Below are 19,779 nucleotides of genomic sequence, written 5' to 3'. Positions count from 1 at the left end.
GTGGGAAGGGGTGTGGGTTTCCTGGAGATTTGCAATGAGCTAATTGCCATCTGTAAAATGGGCTTAGCTAAATAAGAGGCTGTCTGCACAGCTGCTCATAGGACACAAACCAGTCAGGTGGGAGGAAAAAAGCACAGGTGCAGAGAAATACTTCCCTGCTATAAGGAAAACAAGCTGTGTGACAAATGACCTCTGGGAGCAGTGGGAACTGTGCTGGGTGTGAAGGCCAATGCCATGACTGAAGGCAGCTGCTGCAGGCCACCACATCAGCTTTATCATGTAGGAATAAAGGCCAGGTGTTGCTGAGTTACTGACAGTCAAGGGAAGCCAGAATTTTTATATGAATTTTCTATTTGAAAAAATGAAAGCAAACAATTTAAGACCGATGAAACAAGACTGTGGGCTCCATGAGATCTACTGGTTGGCAACTTCTGGTAAAGAAGACAAGAGTTGGGATCAATATTTGGTTTATGTCCTCTTCTGGGACTGACTTCTAGCTAGAATATAAATGCTGTTCTATTTTGGGAGGCTGTTTTTCTTCAGTGCAATTCCAAGGGCCTAGCACAATGCTAAGCACATATAGAGGATGGATGGATGGATATGTGAATGGATGGATATGCAGATGTATGGATGGATGATTTGGCTGGGTAGATGAATAAGTGGGTGAGTGCATAGACACATGGCTGTATAATAAATGTTCTCAACCTTGTCCTTCTCACCCTTTTCACCTTGACAAATCCCACATTCCCTTTCTAAATAAGACTCCCAATAATCCCATAGTCAGTTTATCATCTTCCTTATGCCCATCAAAACCCCTTTTCTAAATGATCAGATATTAGTCTTTTGTACATTCATAGGAATTACCTTTAAGTATATCGCCTTTCCTATGGGTGTTTCCTCAAGTTGGGCCCTTAGTATATGTTCAATAAATGTTTATTGAGGAAATGACTTTCCCTTTTGTGGTATGAAGCTTTTGAACTTCTTGATGTCTGTAGAAATGAAGTGATGACATTGTGTCTTTACAGAGGTAAGGAAAAGAAACTGGGAGATGATATTCTAGCCTATCTTCCGCAGTCATGAGGAAGGTTAGTAATGAGTTTGTTTATCCTAAAGGTCTAGAGAGCAGCTAGGGAGGGAAGGAAGCACTAAGGAAGTAGACAGGACACGCTATACATAAGCAGATACTGTCACCTTCCTCCTTTTGGAGAAAATAACCTGCTCTTTCCCCAGAGTCGGACATGACCTAACTGGTCTCCCATCATGGTGAAAAACATGGAGAGAGAAAATGAACTTTAGGTCATTGTCTGCCATGTGTCAGTGTCTTAATGTCTTTATTTAATAGATGAGGAATCTGGGGTTTAGGAGGTGGACTTTGGTTTGAGGTAGCACTAGGAAATAAATGACAGAGCTAGACAGGACCTGGATCTCTGTCTCTCTAGGGGTAGCAGGTCCATCCATTTCTTCACCTCCAGAGGTGGTCCCACCCCAACAGCCTGCCAGTGGACATCACTCTTGCTAGCACGTTCTTGGTAGCTTCTTAGAGGCCTTTACATTTGTGCACTCATGTAATGCTCTTGACAACCTTAGACGAGATCTTTTTGTCCCCATTTTGAAGCAAGGAAGCAGAGGCTGGTCCAAAATCATGCAGCCAGTACCAGAAACCCTGCCCACCAAAACCCAGGTCTTCTGCTCATGTTTCCTTCACATTTAGGCGCATACCTTAGGAAAATCGTTGCTCCTCTGAGTCCCCCCAGTGCCTGCCCAGTTCATTTGCCCTTGCCTGTCTTACACACACACACACACACACACACACACACACACACACACACACACACACACACACACACACACACACATATACCCAGAGTATGCTCATCTTGAAGCCTTGAGCTCTGGCAAAGACAGATACCACATATTGGATGGTTTGATGAATGAGCTCAACCACCTCATCAGGAAAGTAACCCTTGACCCCAGGCTGGGCTGGGTGCTCCTTCTGTGGACTGAGCAGGATCCCCATGCTAATGTGCAGAGGGGTCACTGTGCATCTGTTTACTGCTCCCTCCTGGGAGGTAGTGAGCTCCTGAGACCTGGCACTGTGTGGCTTCATGCTTGATATCTTAGAGCCTACAGGCTCTAGCAGGTTGTCAATCAGTGTAGGTCGAATGTCCTGTTGTTGAAAGAAGCCTGCCCTGGCCAAGGGAAGCAGATCTCCTGCTCCCCACATCTTATCTTCAGTCACTATATAATCTATGCCTTTGATTCATTAGCAATTTCTGTTTTGTTTTTTCTTTTTTTGTGTGGTACTGGAGTTTGAAGTCAGGGCCTTGCACTTAGTGGACAGGCACTTCACCACTTGAGCCATGCCCCTATCCCTTTTTACTTTAGTTATTTTTAAAATATGGTCTCACATTTATGCCCAGGCTGGCATGGACTGTGATTCACCTATTTATGCTTCCCACTTAGCTGGAATGACTGGCACGTGCCACGACACCCAGCTTTTATTGGTTGGGATGGAGTCTTGCTAACTTTTTCCCCCAGCTGGCCTCCTTCCTATCTCTGCCTCCCAAATAGCTGGGATTACAGGCTGGAGAGACTGCGCCAGACTCACCTGGCTTATGTTTTATCTTTATGAGCATGTCTATATCTACATTACCCTCTCCCAGGGCCTAATGTGGCACCTGGTCCCTGTGAGGCTCAATAAAGTGATTAAATGAGGTAGTGAATAAATTATGTCAATTGTGACCAAATGCAACCCACTAAGGTCTCCTTCCTTATTGCTGCCCAAGACCAATGGGAGGATCCTGGGCACATCCTGTGACTGAGGGCCCTAATGGGTCTCAGTTCCTCATCCTCCCCAGATCCCTGGACAGGTACAAGAAACCTTGCCACCCTCAGAGGGTCCCTGGCTCACTGAAGCCCCCTAATTTCATGGATGACTGAGAGGCTGCCTTGTCACTGGAGGGGGTCTCTCTGTTTGACTGTGGCTAGGGCCAGCAGGGTGGGCTGTTCTTAGGAATAAACAAAAAAGCTGGAATCATATCTTGAGTCACTTTGTGTTCCAAGACCCTACACTTGCCACACCTCTACCCATCCATCTGCCGTGTGGCCCTCCTTGTCTTCCTAACCGGGAAAGGCTTACATGTGTCTGCCTTCCCATGTGGTTGGTCCCTTGTCCATCTCCCCTGCTCTTCTGCCTCTGCACAGGCCACAAACAAGCGGCTGACGAATCACATTCAAAACAGGAAACTCCTTCCAGAGAGGGATCACTTCTTTCCCAATGGGAATGACCTGGGGGGAGACAGCTGAGCCTGAGATGGGGGTCTTCCTGACTCCGCCTTCCTTAGAAAAACACAGTCAAGGTCCAGCCACACAGACTCTACATATAGGATGGATTTTTTTGGGGAGGGCCTGGCTCGGACACAGGTGGATCCTGTCTATGCTCATTCTCTCTTTTTCTGCCCTCTTGAGCTACTAAGGAACTCAGTGTCTTCTCCTAAATCTCAATCACATACCACATCCGCCACCCCAAAGTAGGATTTCCCACCCCAGGCAGCACTGGTTTATAATATTCTCCTTTCCTGGTGCCTCTGATGTGGCAGTAAAATATGAGGCCACCCACGGAGACAGAAGCATCATGGAATCCACAGCTCCCCACCCCCTTTGCAAGGACATAGACTTGACTGATTAGCCAGTGTATTCAGGGAGCTCCTTATGAGAATGGACATATTAGAGCACAAGGAGGAGGCTGCTGATGGGGGACAAAGCCTTTGGGCACAGAGGGTCCATCTATTTTGCCTGAGGTCAAACAGCCAGTCAATTACAGAGGCAGCAGCCCCAGCCCCCAAGGCATCTAGAATTCCAGACCATCCCTCCCCTTCCCTCTGCCAGACAGAGCTGTTCAGAGGCAGCTCCAGCCTGAATGAGCCCCCGGCAAGGAGGCAGCAGTCTGTGTGGCCCATCAGGAGACAGACTTCTGACACCCAGCCAGGCAGGGGGATGGACCGCCTGACCCTCACCTCAGCCTGAGTCCATCTGCCAGGCCCTGCAGTAAACATTCCAGAGATGGGCAAAACAGTTTTTCTCCTGGGAAGGTGAGGCACTGTCAAGGCCAGTGCTACTTGGGTGGTATTGGTGTAATGTATAGTGCTCTGATCTCTGGGTTAGAATCAAACCCAATTGTGCAGTTTGGACCCCATACCATAATAGGTGTCTATTTGTAAATTTATTACAATGATGTACCAGAAGGTGGCAGTAAAGGGTCTTAAAGAAGGAATTCCCTGTGGTCAAGACATTCATCAAGGAACATTTGTTAAGCACAGTCCTGTGCTCTATCTTACTGTGCCGAATACTGCATTGAGACACAGCTTCTGGTTTCCAGGTGCTCACAGATCAGATGTTTGGGACCAGGGGGCAGATAAGAAGTGATGAATAATTACAAGGTGGAGTGGAAAGTGTTATAAAGGCTGTAAATACAGTAGTAGTCAAGGAGGGACACTCAAGCCAGCCAATTAGGGGGTGCTACCAAGGAAAACATCAGAATATGCATCACCCAGGAGGCTCTTGGAACATGAGAAAGAGGCATCCAAGCAAAGAAGAGTCTTAAACTTCCTAAGCAGAGAGGATGGTATGTGCAAAGTCTCAGAGGCACAACAGCAGAGGAAGTGTTTAAGGAATCACAGAAAGTCTGGTGTGTCCATGCAGTGGGCCATACACCAGCAGGCTCTAGATCATGAAGGACCCTGGGCTGAATTCTGAAAATGCAAGACCACTAGAGATTGTAAGACTTTAAATAGGAACCTCTCCATATGGAATATGTGGAGAGGAGTCCTGGCCCCATCACTTCTCAGAGTTCACAGAAAGGTCAAGTAGGAGGAGGCATGTAGAAGAGCTTGCAGCCTTATATGCAATGTCATCCATTTACTGTCATTGTCGTCATGCATCGCTCATTGCACCTATGGGCCACATTGAAGCAGGGTATCCCATAATTCTGTTTATTAGCCTCCATGAAGATGAGATTGTGTTTTGTCTATTTGTGGGGCTCCAATCCACAGTACCCAATCCAGCACAGAGTAGACATTCAATAATTCCTTGTTGTCATGGGTCCTGCATTACATACATTGGGTTTACTATGTGCCAAGAACGATTCTAAGTGCTTTATTCACCTTGTTTCATTTAGTCTTCATGGTGACCCTGTGAGGTAACGACTATTATTATCCCCATTTTCCAGATGTGGAAACAGGCATGTGGAGGTTGAGAGACTTATCCGAGGTTGCACAGAAAGTGAGTGAAAGAGCTGCAATTGCATCCAGGTTGTCCATCACTCTGCTGCCTTAGAGTATAGAGAGTCAAGAAAATTTCTCACCATGGCCTTTCCTGATAGATACTATCACCATGTGACAAATGGGGAAACAGATCAGGAGGGTTAAGTACTTCATTTTAGAATACATGGTGAGTAACAGAGCTAAAATTTTCCATAAGCCTGTGATTCCCAAGCCATATATTTTTTTCTACCATGCCAGTGAGTGTAATCATAGGCCCCATCCTGAGGTTCCATGCCCACTTCAGCTAAACCCAAGATAGAAGGATGCTTGCCCTTGATCCTGCTCTGGCTCTTGCTAGCTACACTCCTTTTAACAGGCAGAGGAGTTAGCAGGGCCAAGAGGATGTACCCACCAGGACCCAACAAACTGTATCTTAAACCATGATCTGGGTGCCCAAACCCTAAATTTCCCTGCCTAAAGGGACCTCAGGCCAATTCCAGGGTCTATGTAGGTCGATTTCTTGGTCTATCTTCCCAAGAGGCAGTCAAGAAATGAGTGTTTGGGGACTGAGGACGTCAACTAAATTTTACCACATGATCTGGGCCATCCATAGACCTGCAGAAGAATCTGAAGTGGTACAGGACAGAGAGGAAGGTGCATGGAAAATTAGGGATGATCATGGATTATGGCTGAGGACTAAGAGCTGGCAGTCTCCATGCCACCATATTGTTGGTAAAGCGCAAAGAATTGTAGGTTTAAATTCTGAGTGTTCAGGGTCATTATAAAGTTGTTTTCATCAAGGAAGCAAGACAGACATGCTTTATTTAAATGTTTGCTGGCTTTGTTTATTTATTCTAAATATTAGAAATATGACTATAGGCCTCCATTTGTTGCATTTTCCTAGGCCCCACAAATACTAAAGGTGGGCCTGTCCTGATATCTGGAATTTTCCAATACTAGCATTAAGGATTTGTGATAAAATTCACAAATTGTGTGAAAAAATTTGGCTTTATATGAGGATGGCTGCACACATTTTATTGTAGAGCATTACTGGGAGAAAAGAAAACCAGAATCTCACTTTCAGTTCACATCAACAGTTCCTGTCCCACAAAAGTCTAGCCTTGGTGACATTTCAGCCTGTCAGTATCATTAAGAAAAAGTGGCACTCATACTAGAGATGGCAACCAGGGATCCCAGTGGTCTTGGGGAGAGAAGAACTCCACTAACATTGGCTGAGAATCGATCGGGGTCTTTGGAAACAGACCAAAGCAGTCTGAAATTTTGTAGAAAGGAATCTTTCACAAACGGAAGGCTGAGAAAATAGTTGGCAACATATATGTTCTGGGGAAAAGAATAGAAGAGGCTAAGAAGAAACTTCCTGAATGTAATGTTTACAAATTTTTGATCAGAGCCTAATCATGTAGCCACACCAAGCTGATGGGAGGGTTGAGATATAAATCTTTATGTGCTAATCTAGAAACTCCCACAGTGGAAAAAGGGGAGAATGAGATGTGGGAAGAAAAGAGCTATCTCCGCCCTCCAGAGAAGGTTCATGGAAATGCTTAACATAGTGCCTAGTTTACAGCAAGTGACAGAGAACAATTGGTTTCATTTTACTAGCAATCAAAAAAAGAACAAATGGAAACTTTTGTTACTTTAGTTTTGTATTAGGAGACTCTAAACCCATAAACTTCCCCCTTCCCACCCCCAAATTTCACTGCTGTTTTCCAGGCAAAAAACACAGGTGTAGAACTAGAAAGCCTGGATTCAAATCCTGTACACAAAGTAATTAGTCTCTCTGGGTTTGGCGGTATTCTCATCTATAGGATGGAAATAAAAATGTGTACTTCATGGTGGTGGTTATGAACATTAAATGAAAAAAGATTATAGGTTCAACCCAAAGCTCCTTGATTTTTCCCCTCATTTATTAATTCAACAGATATAATTGAGCTTCTACAGTGCGTTAAGCTATTCTGCTGAATTTGGGGATAAAATGATGACTCAGATAAGGCTACTTCTGATTGGTAAGAAATAGGCATTAAATATGGTTACTAATTCTAGTTAGAATAGGCATTATGAAAGAAAACCTATGAATGAATCCAAATCAGAAGAAAGATGAACTATGGATCAGAATTAGGGTACTCATTGAGGAAAACAGGCAAATGGGTAGATTTGAGAAACAATGGGAATGTAGTCATTGGGATGGGAGAAAGAGGTCACAATGATGCTGCCTGTGCTTCTGCACTCACTGATAACAGGGAAGACAGAGGCAGAAGTGTAGCAGAAATGTCAGTAGAAGAGTGGATGGAAGGGTGAATGGATATATTAATAGATTGATGGACAAAGGGGCAAATGATCACTAGACAAAATACAGAAATTATCATTGGAAAGATAAAGAAATGGGTGAATGGATAGCTCAATAGCTCCTTGATGGAGTACATGTGGTATATTTTAATAAAATCCTGCTTTATTTATCTCATTAATCTTTAAAATAAGCCTTAGAAATGTGGAGTACAGTTATTAATAACTTTCTTTTATATAAAATAAAAGTGAGGCATGTGTAGTCAAGTGATTTGACAGAACCAAAACTTGAGTCTCCCATCTTCCCACACACACTCTTTCCCCTCTGCTCCACACTGCCTCTAAATAATGAGACAATCAGTTATGGTGAGCAGAGAGCAGGCAAGTGAAGACTGTGTCTAGGTGTGCACCTCTAGGGGTAATGCCTTTGGGACAAGGGAGAAAAGGGAAAAGCTGTCTGCATCCTCTCAGCAGATTTCTTCCTCCCCTTGCAGGTCGAAGTATTTCCATGGAAAGAAGGTGAATGGAGAGATTGAGATCCGAGTTGAACAGGTAGGTGGGAACCGAATCCTTAGCACTACCACTGTACAATTTCCTAAGCTGGGGCTGTTCCCAAGAGCTAACTTGGTCCCATCTTATGCAGCCATAATGAACTAAGATTACAAAAAAAAAATCTTTGCTTACACCTGGGAGTATCAATAAATTCCAGAATTATTTGGTCCAGAAGTTTTCAACCGTTTTTTCATTCTACAAAATAGCAACAAGTAGAGCTGCCTTGATGGATATGGGCATGGAAACCTCAAAAGCCTGTCTGCTTCATCCCGTCCCTCATGGTCCCCAAGGCATCTACTTGGAACCACTTTGACTAAGGAGTATAATTTAGGAGCATAATGTGTTTGAATCGTGGCTTTCTCATTTTTCTAGGTATTAAGCAGGTGACTTAATCTCTGTGCTTTAATTTTCTTGTAACATTATTTTGGGGGTTAAATTATTTAAAAACTCAAAAGCAATCAAAATTGAGAATACGAGAATTTCTTATTGCCACTATTATCAGTATCCTATTCCTTTATGTGGAAAGAAACATGGACTTTCTCAGGACTGTGTAGCAAATCAGTGGCATAATTAGGACTGGAAGGTGTGCTCTCCTGACTTCATACTGAGAGTTCCTCCCATTCATCACGTGAAACCCTTCTTTCTGGGAGCACTGCGCTCCACCTCAGAGAGCACATTAGAGCAAGGGCTCTGGAGCCAGACTTCAGGTTCAAATCCCAATACCACCCCTTAATCTGTGGCCTTGGCTGAGCAATACTTAAGTTCTCTCTAGCTCTTCATTTGTATTCTTGGAATAATAATAGCACCAACCTATTGCCTGGTACCTACCAGGCACTTAATAAATGTTACCCATTCTACCTTCACCTTCTTGTTTCTCTATTTCTCCTTCTCCATCTCCTTCTTCCTCTTCTCATCCTCCTCCTTCTCCTGCTCTTCTTCCCCTCCTTTTTCTCCTGCTCCTTGTTGTTGTAGTTATTGTTCTCTGCCTCCTTCTTTTTCTTTGTCATCTTTGTCTTATTCATCATCTTCATCTTCTTTGTCATCTTTCTCATCTTCTTCCTCTTCAAAGGCAAACAATAACCAAGATAGACAAGGTCCTCACTGTAAAATTAATTAGGAAATGCACAATAAAAAAATCAGAGGGTGGAGGCATGGCTTCTCCCTTTGTACTCTTTGAAGTTTGTGTCATAGGAATAGAAAAGACTTCTGAGCATCACATTGATTGAGTTGGCTTCATATTAAAACACCTACAATTTGATCCTGTGGCTTTCAAGTCAATCCAACATCTAATGGTTTTCCTTCCATGGTAAAAATCAGGTTATTTTTGCTCATTTTACAAATATTTGTCAAGTGTCTACTATGCTAGCTAGCTCATGTGGAGAATGAGGATAGAGAAGCAGGGGCCTAGGCCCAAAACATCTTGTGGTCTGGGAAGGGAGAGAAGGTAGGTGAATCTTTACAGAACTTCAACACAGAGTCCAGGAAAGAAAGCCTCAAACTTAGCATTGTGGGCAGCAAAGGCCACTATCTGCTGAGTGAGTCAGAAGTGGCTTTGAGGAGAGAGTGCTACTTGAGATGGGTTGGAGGATGTGAACCTGTGAAGATGGTGCTATAAAGTTCGTGAGATGGATGCCATATGAGTGACAGAAAGAAAGGGAGGGAGTCCAATTGCTTGAATCCAAAACAAGATACATGGTCTTTGCCCACCCTGACTTATTCCTTCTCCATATTCCCTCTGTTTATATTCCCTCTATTTATAGGTATGACTCTTTATAGAGTCATACCATGTACCTTCTACCTACTCAGACTCCTATATGCCTCTCTCTTCCTCCATGACACCCATCAACTGCCAAGTCCTGTTGAACTCCACATCCCACAATTCCCTAGTTTGTCCACTTCTCTCCATACCATTGTCAAGGATCTTCCTTGGGTAGATTATCAACTGTCATCCATGTTTCTTAATCAACAACTCTAGAACTCCATTTTTTAAGCCATCTCAAAATTATTCCTCATGCCAAAGCTAGAGAGGTCTTTCTAAAAAAAAAAAGCAAATTAGATTCTTTAAAGTATTAGCTTTGAAATCCTTTCCTCAAAGTTTCCTCTGAGCCCTATCTAAATCAGGTAACTTGGTTGGTCTTTGTCATAGCACCTCAGCTTTTCCTTCCTAGCCCATCTGAGGTTTTAACACTCTCTCTTTCTCTCTCTATATATGCTTTAAATTTTATCCATACTTATATAGAGATAAGGTAGAGGCCCTGGCTATTTGAACCTTACTCTGTTAAGTAGCACAGAGCCTGGCACAAACTAGAATTGAAGGAAATATTTGCAGAATGAATAACTGATAGATCCCACAGATTCCGGGCTGCTTGTCAGTTCCAAGGATTATAAATCACTGCTCCTTAATCTTTCCTCAAAAATCTAAGTTTTCCATAAACCATGTGGTCAGTCAATGCTCAGTTGCCAACTGAGCTGGCCCTGCCTCTTCCCTTTTGTGGCAACTCCAAAAGTATGTTTTCCTTTCCTCCTTTTATGTTAGTACTGCCTTTGATCCAACTTGTAGGTACAAAATCTATGAACAGGAGTATCTGAGAGAACTGCCATAAGAATAACTCACTCAGGGGACACCCAGCCAGTCTATGAGGGTTACAATTGTGCTGGAAAACATTGGCTAATTTAGTCATTCTGATTTCTGGCCATGCCTCTCCATGGCCAGAATCAGCTAGGAAACCAATTAGCAGGTCATTTGGGCGTTTTTCCCTAGAGGACACACCTTCTCAAACCCATTTTGGAATCTTAATGGCTTGTTTTTGCCATTCTGGATCAATGGGTGGATCACTTTAGCAACCCCCCAGGAATCTCACTATACATCCTCTAGCACTTGGGAAAAGATTTAGGACGGAAGCCACTGTTTAGTCTAAGCTGGCCTCAAATTTTGGGAGCCTGTCTCTCAATTAAGGGCCAAATTAATCAGGTAATTGTACTGTTTGGGTTTTGCTGGACAGAGCGAGAAAGTTAGTTGTGGTTGGCCTAGAGGAAACCTCTGCCTATTCTCTCCACCCTCTTCCCCATAATTCCAAAAGTAGTTCCAAAACCGCTTGCCGGCTCTCATAGAGTCAGGAATCCAGAAGCCCTGAGGAGGCCAGTGGGGAAACTGCATCACTTTGCATTCCGTTACCCAGAATGCCCTGCTGGCTCTGCAGGGTCCTCACCACAGTGTCCTAGTGGGTCTAGAGAGGATCGGGCCAGGGTGGTTTGCATGTCAAGCTCTCCTCTGTTTGTATTTGGGGTCAAGGGTCTTCTACACATGCATAAGTCATGGGACTAAGAAATGAGGCTGATGAATGGATTAATATTAAGTTGACTCTTTCAGTCTCAGGAATTAGAGGACTAGGACTTGGTAGAATAGAATCTGAGGCTTTAGAAACAGAGAGAGAGAGAGATAAGGAGAGAGACACAGACAGACACTGAGCATGTTCAGTATTTCCTCAGTCACATGTTGTCCCTGTCATTGTGTGATAAAAAAGTTGGGATGGAGTTAGGTAGATGTATATGGAACCCAACGAAAACTGTTAGACACTAGCTTCTCTTCTGACATTTTTATATTTACTCAACATAATTGTATTTTGAAAGGTATTTTTTCTCTGAAAATATTTTAAACACTTCAGAACCAGTACATGTTGAGTATCTCTTACCAAATATGCTTGGAGTCAAAAGTGTTTCAGATTTCAAATGTTTTTCAGAGTTAGGAATGTTTGCATATATGAAATAAGATATCTTGGGAATGGGCTCCAAGTCTAAATACAAAATTCATTTATATTTCATATATACTTCATATACATAGGCCAAAGGTAATTTTAATATGATATTGTTAGTGCACCTGTGGTTTGACTGCAACCTGTCACATGAGGACAAATGTGGAATTTTCCTCAGCAGGAAATGATCACTTGATAGAAATAAACATTGAAAAAAATGCATCTTAACAGCTTCCCAAAGTGCTTTGTCCTTGTCTTTGTTTTATATCTTAATGGTGACTTATCAAATTAAATTTTCTGGAGACCTGAAGCAGAATGGGAGAGAGAATATGCTAGATGACATTTGGCATGATCAGATTGAATGAGGACCCCTTCAAAAACTTAGCTGTGAAGGAGCAGGATTTGAAAGACCTTATTTATTAAAATCACATGAGAAATAAAGACCTGTGCTTTGAGTTGAACACAGCTTAACGTTTGTGGGAGGAAATACAGTGTGAAGGTTAAGATTGTGGCTCTAGGGTAAGATAGATGGGCTGAAATCTTAGCTCCACCATGTTTTTAGTTGTGTTGGTCTTCTTGTAACTATGGATCAGTTTCCTTATCACAAAAAAATGAGGACAATAATTTATATCCCCTAGAGTGATTGTGTGGTTAAATGAGTTGATATAAGCATAATTTCTTAGCATAATTAGCATAATTTCTTTTCTGGCACATGTACTGGGTGCTCAATAAGCTATAGTTATAGTTGATACTGCCCCTAAACCTGGTGCCACTTCAGGCTGCATTATCAAAGTACAGTGTTTAGAATAGGCGATGGCTCATAGCCTCTCCTACCTCTACCACTACACACACGCTACATTCTTGTCAGAGTCTGGTGTGAAATCCACTGTAAAGGGATAATAGCAATTCTGGAATGCCTTCTGAAGAGTGATTGGAGTAAGAGGAGACTAAAGTCTATGAGGAAGGAGGGTTGGGTCATGGATTGGCAGTGTTTTGCACAGAGGAAGAGAGGTGTCACTAGGTCCCAGTCTACTCTTTACAAGAATCTACAAGTAGTTGATAAAATAATAGCTAACATGTGTTGAGTCCTTACTGAATAAAGCTAAAGGCTTTTTTGTTGTTGAGGTAGGCACTGCTATCACCTCCATGCTACAGAAACTAGGGCTCAGAGAAAATAGGTAGCTTGCCCAAAGTTGCCCAGCTAATAAGTGACAGGAGCCCCTGTTTTTTAACCCAGCTAACTGGATGTCAGAGACCTCCTCTTACCCACTACATTTTTTTGCTAGCGTTGCAGATCACAAGAACAATAACCAACATGTGTTGGTTAAAGCACTTTCCATGCATAAGCTTATTTCAGCCTATGATAACTCTTTGAGATGGGTACTTTGTCTCTATTTGGAAGATAAAAGAAATTGAGGCTCAGAAAGATTAAATAACCAGCAGAAATGAGTAATAGAGAAGGAATCTGAACCCAGGTTTCTGTGCAGAACCAGCAGCATATATTGTTTCACTGGTGTTAGAGTTCAGGCTAATGGTACAATCCTAAAGGAAGATGGATTTCAACTTTGTATAAACAGAAACTGTGGAACATTGCTAATGATGAATGGGCCATACCTGTGTCATTGGTAGGGAGGGTGGAAATGCTCTCTGGAAAAAATTGGATGGCTTATTTGGGGAATATTTCATAAAAATTCATGTATCTAATAGGAACAAAACCTTTATAAATGATTCTTGTGTTTATTTTAGAGGATAAAGTTGAAAAATGGTATCTGGCGAAAAGCTTACCTCAAACTCTGCCTCCACTAATCTAGTTCTCTTCCATGTAGTTAGCCATTATCACTATTTCCTTGGGGGGTTTCTAGAGAAGTCTTAAATGCAATATACAAAGACACACATATGCTTTGTGTAAATGGTAGTTAGTCAGAAAAGTAAACCATTCTGGGATATTTAATATGATGGATTGACTGCAAATGAATCAAAGGGAGAAATCCTCCATTCACTGATGTCACTGCCTTGATTGTCCCTGAAGAGCTAAGAGCCTGCCCTCCCATCAGTGTTGTTCCAATCGAGTACGGTGGTGAGGCCTCTGTAGCTACCACCAAAAGCAGAATGGTTGCTACCTTCTCCCTCACTTTAATTCCTCCATCAATAGAAATGAACAGGAACCATGTGGCAAGAATTTGAGAAGTGTAAATTTAGTGCTTTCAGCTCCCATGGTATAAGAATCTAGAGAAAGGGACGTGGAACTGAGTGACAATAGACAGTGACTAGCCAAGTACACCCCTTTAGCCACTCAGCATCTACATGTGCCCTTCCATTTATCCATACACACATACACAGCTGAGCCCTGATTTTCCACTTAATATATCTTGGAGTTTATTCCATGAGAAAAAGTATACAACCCTGCCTTATTCTTGTTGATGATTGCCTAGAGTTCTGTCATATTGATAGGCTATAATTTGTTTTCCATAAATTTACTTTCATAGACAAGACTAAAGCTATGTCATTTCAAATATTTTCTAGTATATCTGTAAGATTCATTCCTACAAATAGAACTACACCTTCCAAAATAGTGCACATGGTGGATGCTATAATGTATCTTGAAGAATGAAGATCTGGTCCCCCAGCTGGTGGAATTGCTCCCAGAAGGCAGTCTTCACCTACCAGCCCTTTTTTGGAGGTGTCTCAAGGGAAGAGAGCTGTATGCCCACAGTCACATCTCTTTTCTGTGGGCATTTATATTCAATGATATAAAGATGTGACCCCTTTACCCTAATTTGTGGCCATCCCAGTATCAAACTCCTTGTGGAGTTCATGGAGACCTCTGCTGAGACCTTGGTGTAGCCGTTTCTTCCCATACCTAGTCCTGCTTCCTTCCTTTTTCTTCCCCTTCAGTGATAGTGACTCCCAGAGCACTTCTTAATGAACCTTTCCCATGCCAGCATCCATCCCAGAGTCTGTATCCCAGAAAATCCACCTTTGAGAGTTCATTTATAACTTTGATAAGTATTGTAAAGTTGCCCTCCATAGAGGTCAATCAGATGATGTATAGGATTCTTCTGGGTGGGATTCTAAGACTGTACATGACCCATGGGTTCTGGAGTCCGTCCTGTGCAGAATGGTCTCCTGGTTCCAGGCCAGACATGGATGCTGAACTCTGAAGTGCTTCATAATTTGATCTTCTTGTTTGACCTCCTTGTGTTTGAAATTCACCAGAACTTGGTGTTTCTGTAAAGGGCTGAGTCCGGCCACTCTGATCCAGTAAGCCTTGTTTTGTTAACACAATCCTGCAAGATTTATTTGTTTGGCTTGGCTTACCCTGACCTCAGGCGTTCTGTTTTGTATTATTTTTAAAAGCGTGCAGGTCTCCATGGAGGCCTTTTTCCTTTTCAAATCGAAGAACCAGCTGGGAGAATGAAAAAAAAAAAGCAGGTGGGATCTCAGGACATATTAGCTGAACCATAACTCATGAGAGGAGCAAGTGTTTCTCTCCTTAACCATGGCATTGATTAATGTTATCATTAATCAGCTTTCTGGACCTACCCCTAGAACCACCACCTTTAGAAGATTATAGAAAATGGAGAAGCGATAATAATAGTGATGGTAGCAAACTGTTGTTTGAACTTTACTATATGGTGGTGCCACTTACGTGCTTCCTGTGCAATAACTCCTTTAATCTACATGGTCTGCCAGTTGTTGAGGAAATGGGAGCTCAGAGAGTTCAATAAATTCCCCAGGCATGGTCCCACAGGTAATAAGAATATTGTGAAGCTGGGATTTGATTCCAGGTCTGGTTCAACTAAAGTAGATCTAAACCAAAGCAGATCTATCAGAATATACGTGAGTCTTCAATTTGTCTTCATGGACCTTTTTGCTTTTCCCTTCTTGGCCTGGGTTCCTTGAGTACTGATCCCAAATTCCCTTCCTATCTCACGCTGCTCTTTTGATCTAATGGATAACTTATAAATTCATATGTGACATTCTTCCAGCAAAAGAACCCTATTTTTCCAACTAAACATAAAGGCTCTTACTTATCATTTGATTCTTCTGGCTGGATACGTTTTCTGTTAGCAATTCTATTTCTTTGTTTCTCCCTCGGAGATGACATTTGCTAGTGTCTTTAAGCATAGATACGGATCTTTCACTACATGAAAAGAATAATGGCTCAGACACTAGAGCCAGATCACCCAGTTTGCCTTTTCCTGAGTGTCTTTGATGCGGTAATCTATCTTCTTCATGACTCAGTTGCCTCATAAGTAAAGTGATAACAAGAACATATAGAGGTATGAGACTGAAAGAAGTTTTCATATGTGACTCATCCAAAGCCAATTCTCACATAAAGAAAGTGCTGTTCTTAATAATTATCTTCACATCCTTGAACACATATAGCCTGAGAAGTTTTAACGTTTTGTCTTTTGGATCATTCAGAAATGAAAGGGATAGAACCATGCACTAAAGAAGTTTGCAGTGCAGTTGGTGGGATAATAAAATGTAAACAGGTCATGTCCAGTAACTTACATCTGTAATACAAGTTATTTGGGAGGCTAAGATGGGAGGATCAAGGGTCTAGGCCATCCTTGGCCAAAAAACATAAGAAAATTAGCAAGATCTTATCTGAAAGAACAAGCATGTTGGTTCACGTCTATAATTTCAGCTGTGTAGGAGGTGGAGTAAGAAGATCTTGATCAAGACTGTTCCAGGGCAAAAGCATGAGACCCTATCTGAAAAAATAAATAGTAAAAAGTACTTGGGACATGGCTCAAGTAGCACTTGCCTAGCAAGCAGAAAGCCCTGAGTTGAAACCCCACTACCAGCAAAAATAAAAGAAATGTAAACAGTTTGTGTTGATATGTGTGTTTTGATTATTTTACACATGTGACCAATCATATGCCCCACGGATGTGCCACACTCAATTGGCACCTGTCATAATTTTCTAACATTTCCTTGATAATAGATGGCCCAGATCTTGGTGTTTTTGAGTAGGTGTTCAATGAATGTTCACTGGGTGCATGAATGGAGGATATGACATAGTCATGGAAGGTAAAGCCAGAAAAGGTCCCTGGAGATAATCTAATCTAACCTTCTTGTTTAACTGCTGAGAATTTCTGAAAAAGAAAGTGACTAGAAAAATACATACATCCACTTATTGTTGTAGTCCAAAGCATGGCGAACCCAGGCTCTCATCTTCCTACTTTATTTCTCTACCTGAAAAAGGCTACCTTTTGTCCTCCCCCCTTTTAAGGAGCCATTAGTCTCTTCCAATGGTTTTAATACCAAACAAGTTAATCAAATCCTCTCATCATAAACTTGGAATTTTCCACATTGAGGAGGAGATTTTTTTCTTGAGCAGAATCCAGGATGGAATGCTAAACCCTAGCTAATAGCCAAAGGAGAGCTCCGTGCAGTCAGGGCTGAGACCAGGGCTGGACAGTCCCACTGATTCTAAAGTCCTCAGGGACCAGTTTGCCAGCTGATGAGGCCCTCCTCATCTTCTCTGTTTAGAGAAGACTCTAAACAGAAGCATCCTCATTTGGCTGTACCATTCATGAAGACTTAAGTTACATCTTAAAGAATTTATGGCAAAAATTGGGAAAAGGATATCTTAGGAGCAACAAGATTTAGCTCAGGCATTATGTTTTGTGCAGTGATAAGAAGGGGGACTGAGGAGAATCAAAGAGAATCCATTATCTTGCACTGGGAAGTCCAGTTCATAGCTCCTTGGCCTCAAGCCACTATGATTGGTAATTTCCTTTCCTTACTGCCACCCCACTTCACCAACATCACATGGCCATCTTTGGTACCATAGATAAATGAGACTGTAGTGGAAATTAGGTAGACAGCCTGAAGGGTACATCAACAAGCCCTTTGGCTTCTTGGGGGATGTGTAATACAAATAATAGAGCTTACTCTAAACCTGCTCCTTCATTCAAGAGATATGGAGAACCTGCTCTATACTTGTTCTTAATGTCTAATCCTTCAGGAGTTCTTCCTCTGGTGACTATAGCACATCATGGTGTAGGCTGTGCTATACCATGGCTAGATCTGTCTAGCCATGGAATGATCTCAGGAAAGCCTTCACAGAAAAGCAGATGCTCAATGGGGGTTTGGGAAGAGAATTAAGGAAGCGTCAATGGGCAGGTGTGGACATCAGGCCTTCCAGCTAAAGAGCATGTTTTACATCTCAGTGCATCACATGTGGAGAAAAGATCAGAGTTTGGAGTGTATGAGAAGGGATGGTGGGAGATGAGCTAGAAATGGAGGAAGATATCAGCATGTTCTAGTTGGACTTTTTATGCAGGCAAGGCAGCTAGAAATTGTGTCTTAGAGGCAGTGTGGGGGGGTCATGTGTACTGAACTGTTTAACCCTCAGAGTAATGTAACTGTGTATTTATTTTGGAATGCATGCTCTGACAGTATATTTGGAAGATGGACCACATAGGAATGGTGACATGAAACCAGAGGCAGCTCTGGATTTGGTGAAAAAACACCTGACCCTTGATGATTATGCTTGGGCAGGAGGTTCTTAAAAAGGACTTAACCACCACCTCATGCATATGAATACAAGGATTTACTACTGTGTTCTTTAGCCATTTTAGCTTCATTTTTATACCTGTCATTTGTATTTAAGAAGAGAAAAGATGACTGTTTTCATTAAAACAGAGAGAGTAGAATCAAGCCCATGCAGTGTGCTTGAGCTGGCATCACTTAAAAGGAAGCCACTGCCAACCTCGTCCTATTCCCCATCTTAGCTGGCCACTTGCCTTGACCTGCTCTGAGCTCCACATTCCAACTTGCTCCCAACCTGCCTAATCCCTGGCCTTGTGATTCCCCTTTGCTCATGACCTCCCTTCAGCCCCCTTCTGCCCCTCTTGATGCCAGTGCTCCAACCTTGCCCTTCAGCTTTTGCTTGGCCACTCTTCATGCTCTGTCAGCCCTGGTGTTGTTGCTCCACCATTTGGGGTCTGGCCCACTCCCTGATGAGAGGAGTTCCCACTGGGCTCTCCCAAGCCCTGCCAGCAACTCCAGTCCGGATGTGCTTACTACACACTGAGTTTGAGCCTTTGCATTTCAGTAGGAATCAAGGGTTATTAATTAACCCAGGGTGGAACCTATTATGAAACATCCAGAAAACTGGAACAAACCAAAGGGACTTCTGAGCTCACAGCAGGGAAAAATGACCTTTAATTGACTTGGATGACTTCACCACAAAACTCTGTCTGGCTGCTATGCTAAACGGGAAACTAATCTATTAGATTGTCGAAGGAATCTCCCAGCCCACCCTAAGCATTGTCTCCTGATGAGGGAAGTAGGGATTATGCATGGAAATGGCTTCCTTTGGACATCCCCCATCTAGACACATCTAGTCCCATGGGAAAGAGAGGAGCAGCTTACACCCAAGAATAAGTTTGAATATGTTACATGTCTACCTTTAACATCCATAGGAGCTTTTCTGTGGCACTACTTACTTTGCAATAGAATTCAACCTAAACTAGACATGTCTTAGAACCTCCCCGCCTTGTCTCAGGGATTTTAGAAGGTGGCATTTGAGATTTTCCACAGATGTTGTGTACATGACAGTTGTACAGCCTGAGGACGATTGTCAGTATCTAGTCTCATGTTCACCAAGAGCCAGGCATACATCTAACTCTTCATATACATTAGTTTATTTAATCTTCAGCACTACTCTATGATAAGTGGGTACTTTTAAATTCCCCCATTCTTCAGATGAGGAAGCTAGGGCTTGCTCAAGGCTACACAGTTGTGAGTGACATAACTAGAATCCAGTCAGCCTAACTCCAGAGTCTGTGTTGATAGTTCCTAACCTTAATACTGACTTACCTAAAGATGAGAAATCCAGGGAAGAGTTGGTTTGATGGTTAATCTTGATATATTTTTTTTTTTTTGCTTTTAAA

General features: G+C 42.4%; 1 protein-coding gene across 4 annotated transcripts in view; it reads left to right on the top strand.

The window, feature by feature from the left end:
- Positions 1 to 19,779, top strand: part of Syn3 (synapsin III) — a 441,204-nt gene that overhangs the window by 47,948 nt on the left and 373,477 nt on the right. For 3 of the 4 annotated variants that reach the window (XM_074084313.1, XM_074084314.1, XM_074084317.1), the window contains exon 3: positions 8,057 to 8,114. In XM_074084313.1, the coding sequence (XP_073940414.1) occupies positions 8,057 to 8,114 (58 nt within the window). Of the gene's footprint in view, positions 1 to 4,411; positions 5,449 to 8,056; positions 8,115 to 19,779 lie in introns of those variants that run through there. The other variant, XM_074084315.1, reaches the window with a different exon arrangement.

This window comes from Castor canadensis, chromosome 8 (assembly GCF_047511655.1).
Source record: "Castor canadensis chromosome 8, mCasCan1.hap1v2, whole genome shotgun sequence".
NCBI lineage: Eukaryota > Metazoa > Chordata > Mammalia > Rodentia > Castoridae > Castor > Castor canadensis.
This window is presented reverse-complemented; position numbering and strand designations above follow the sequence as displayed.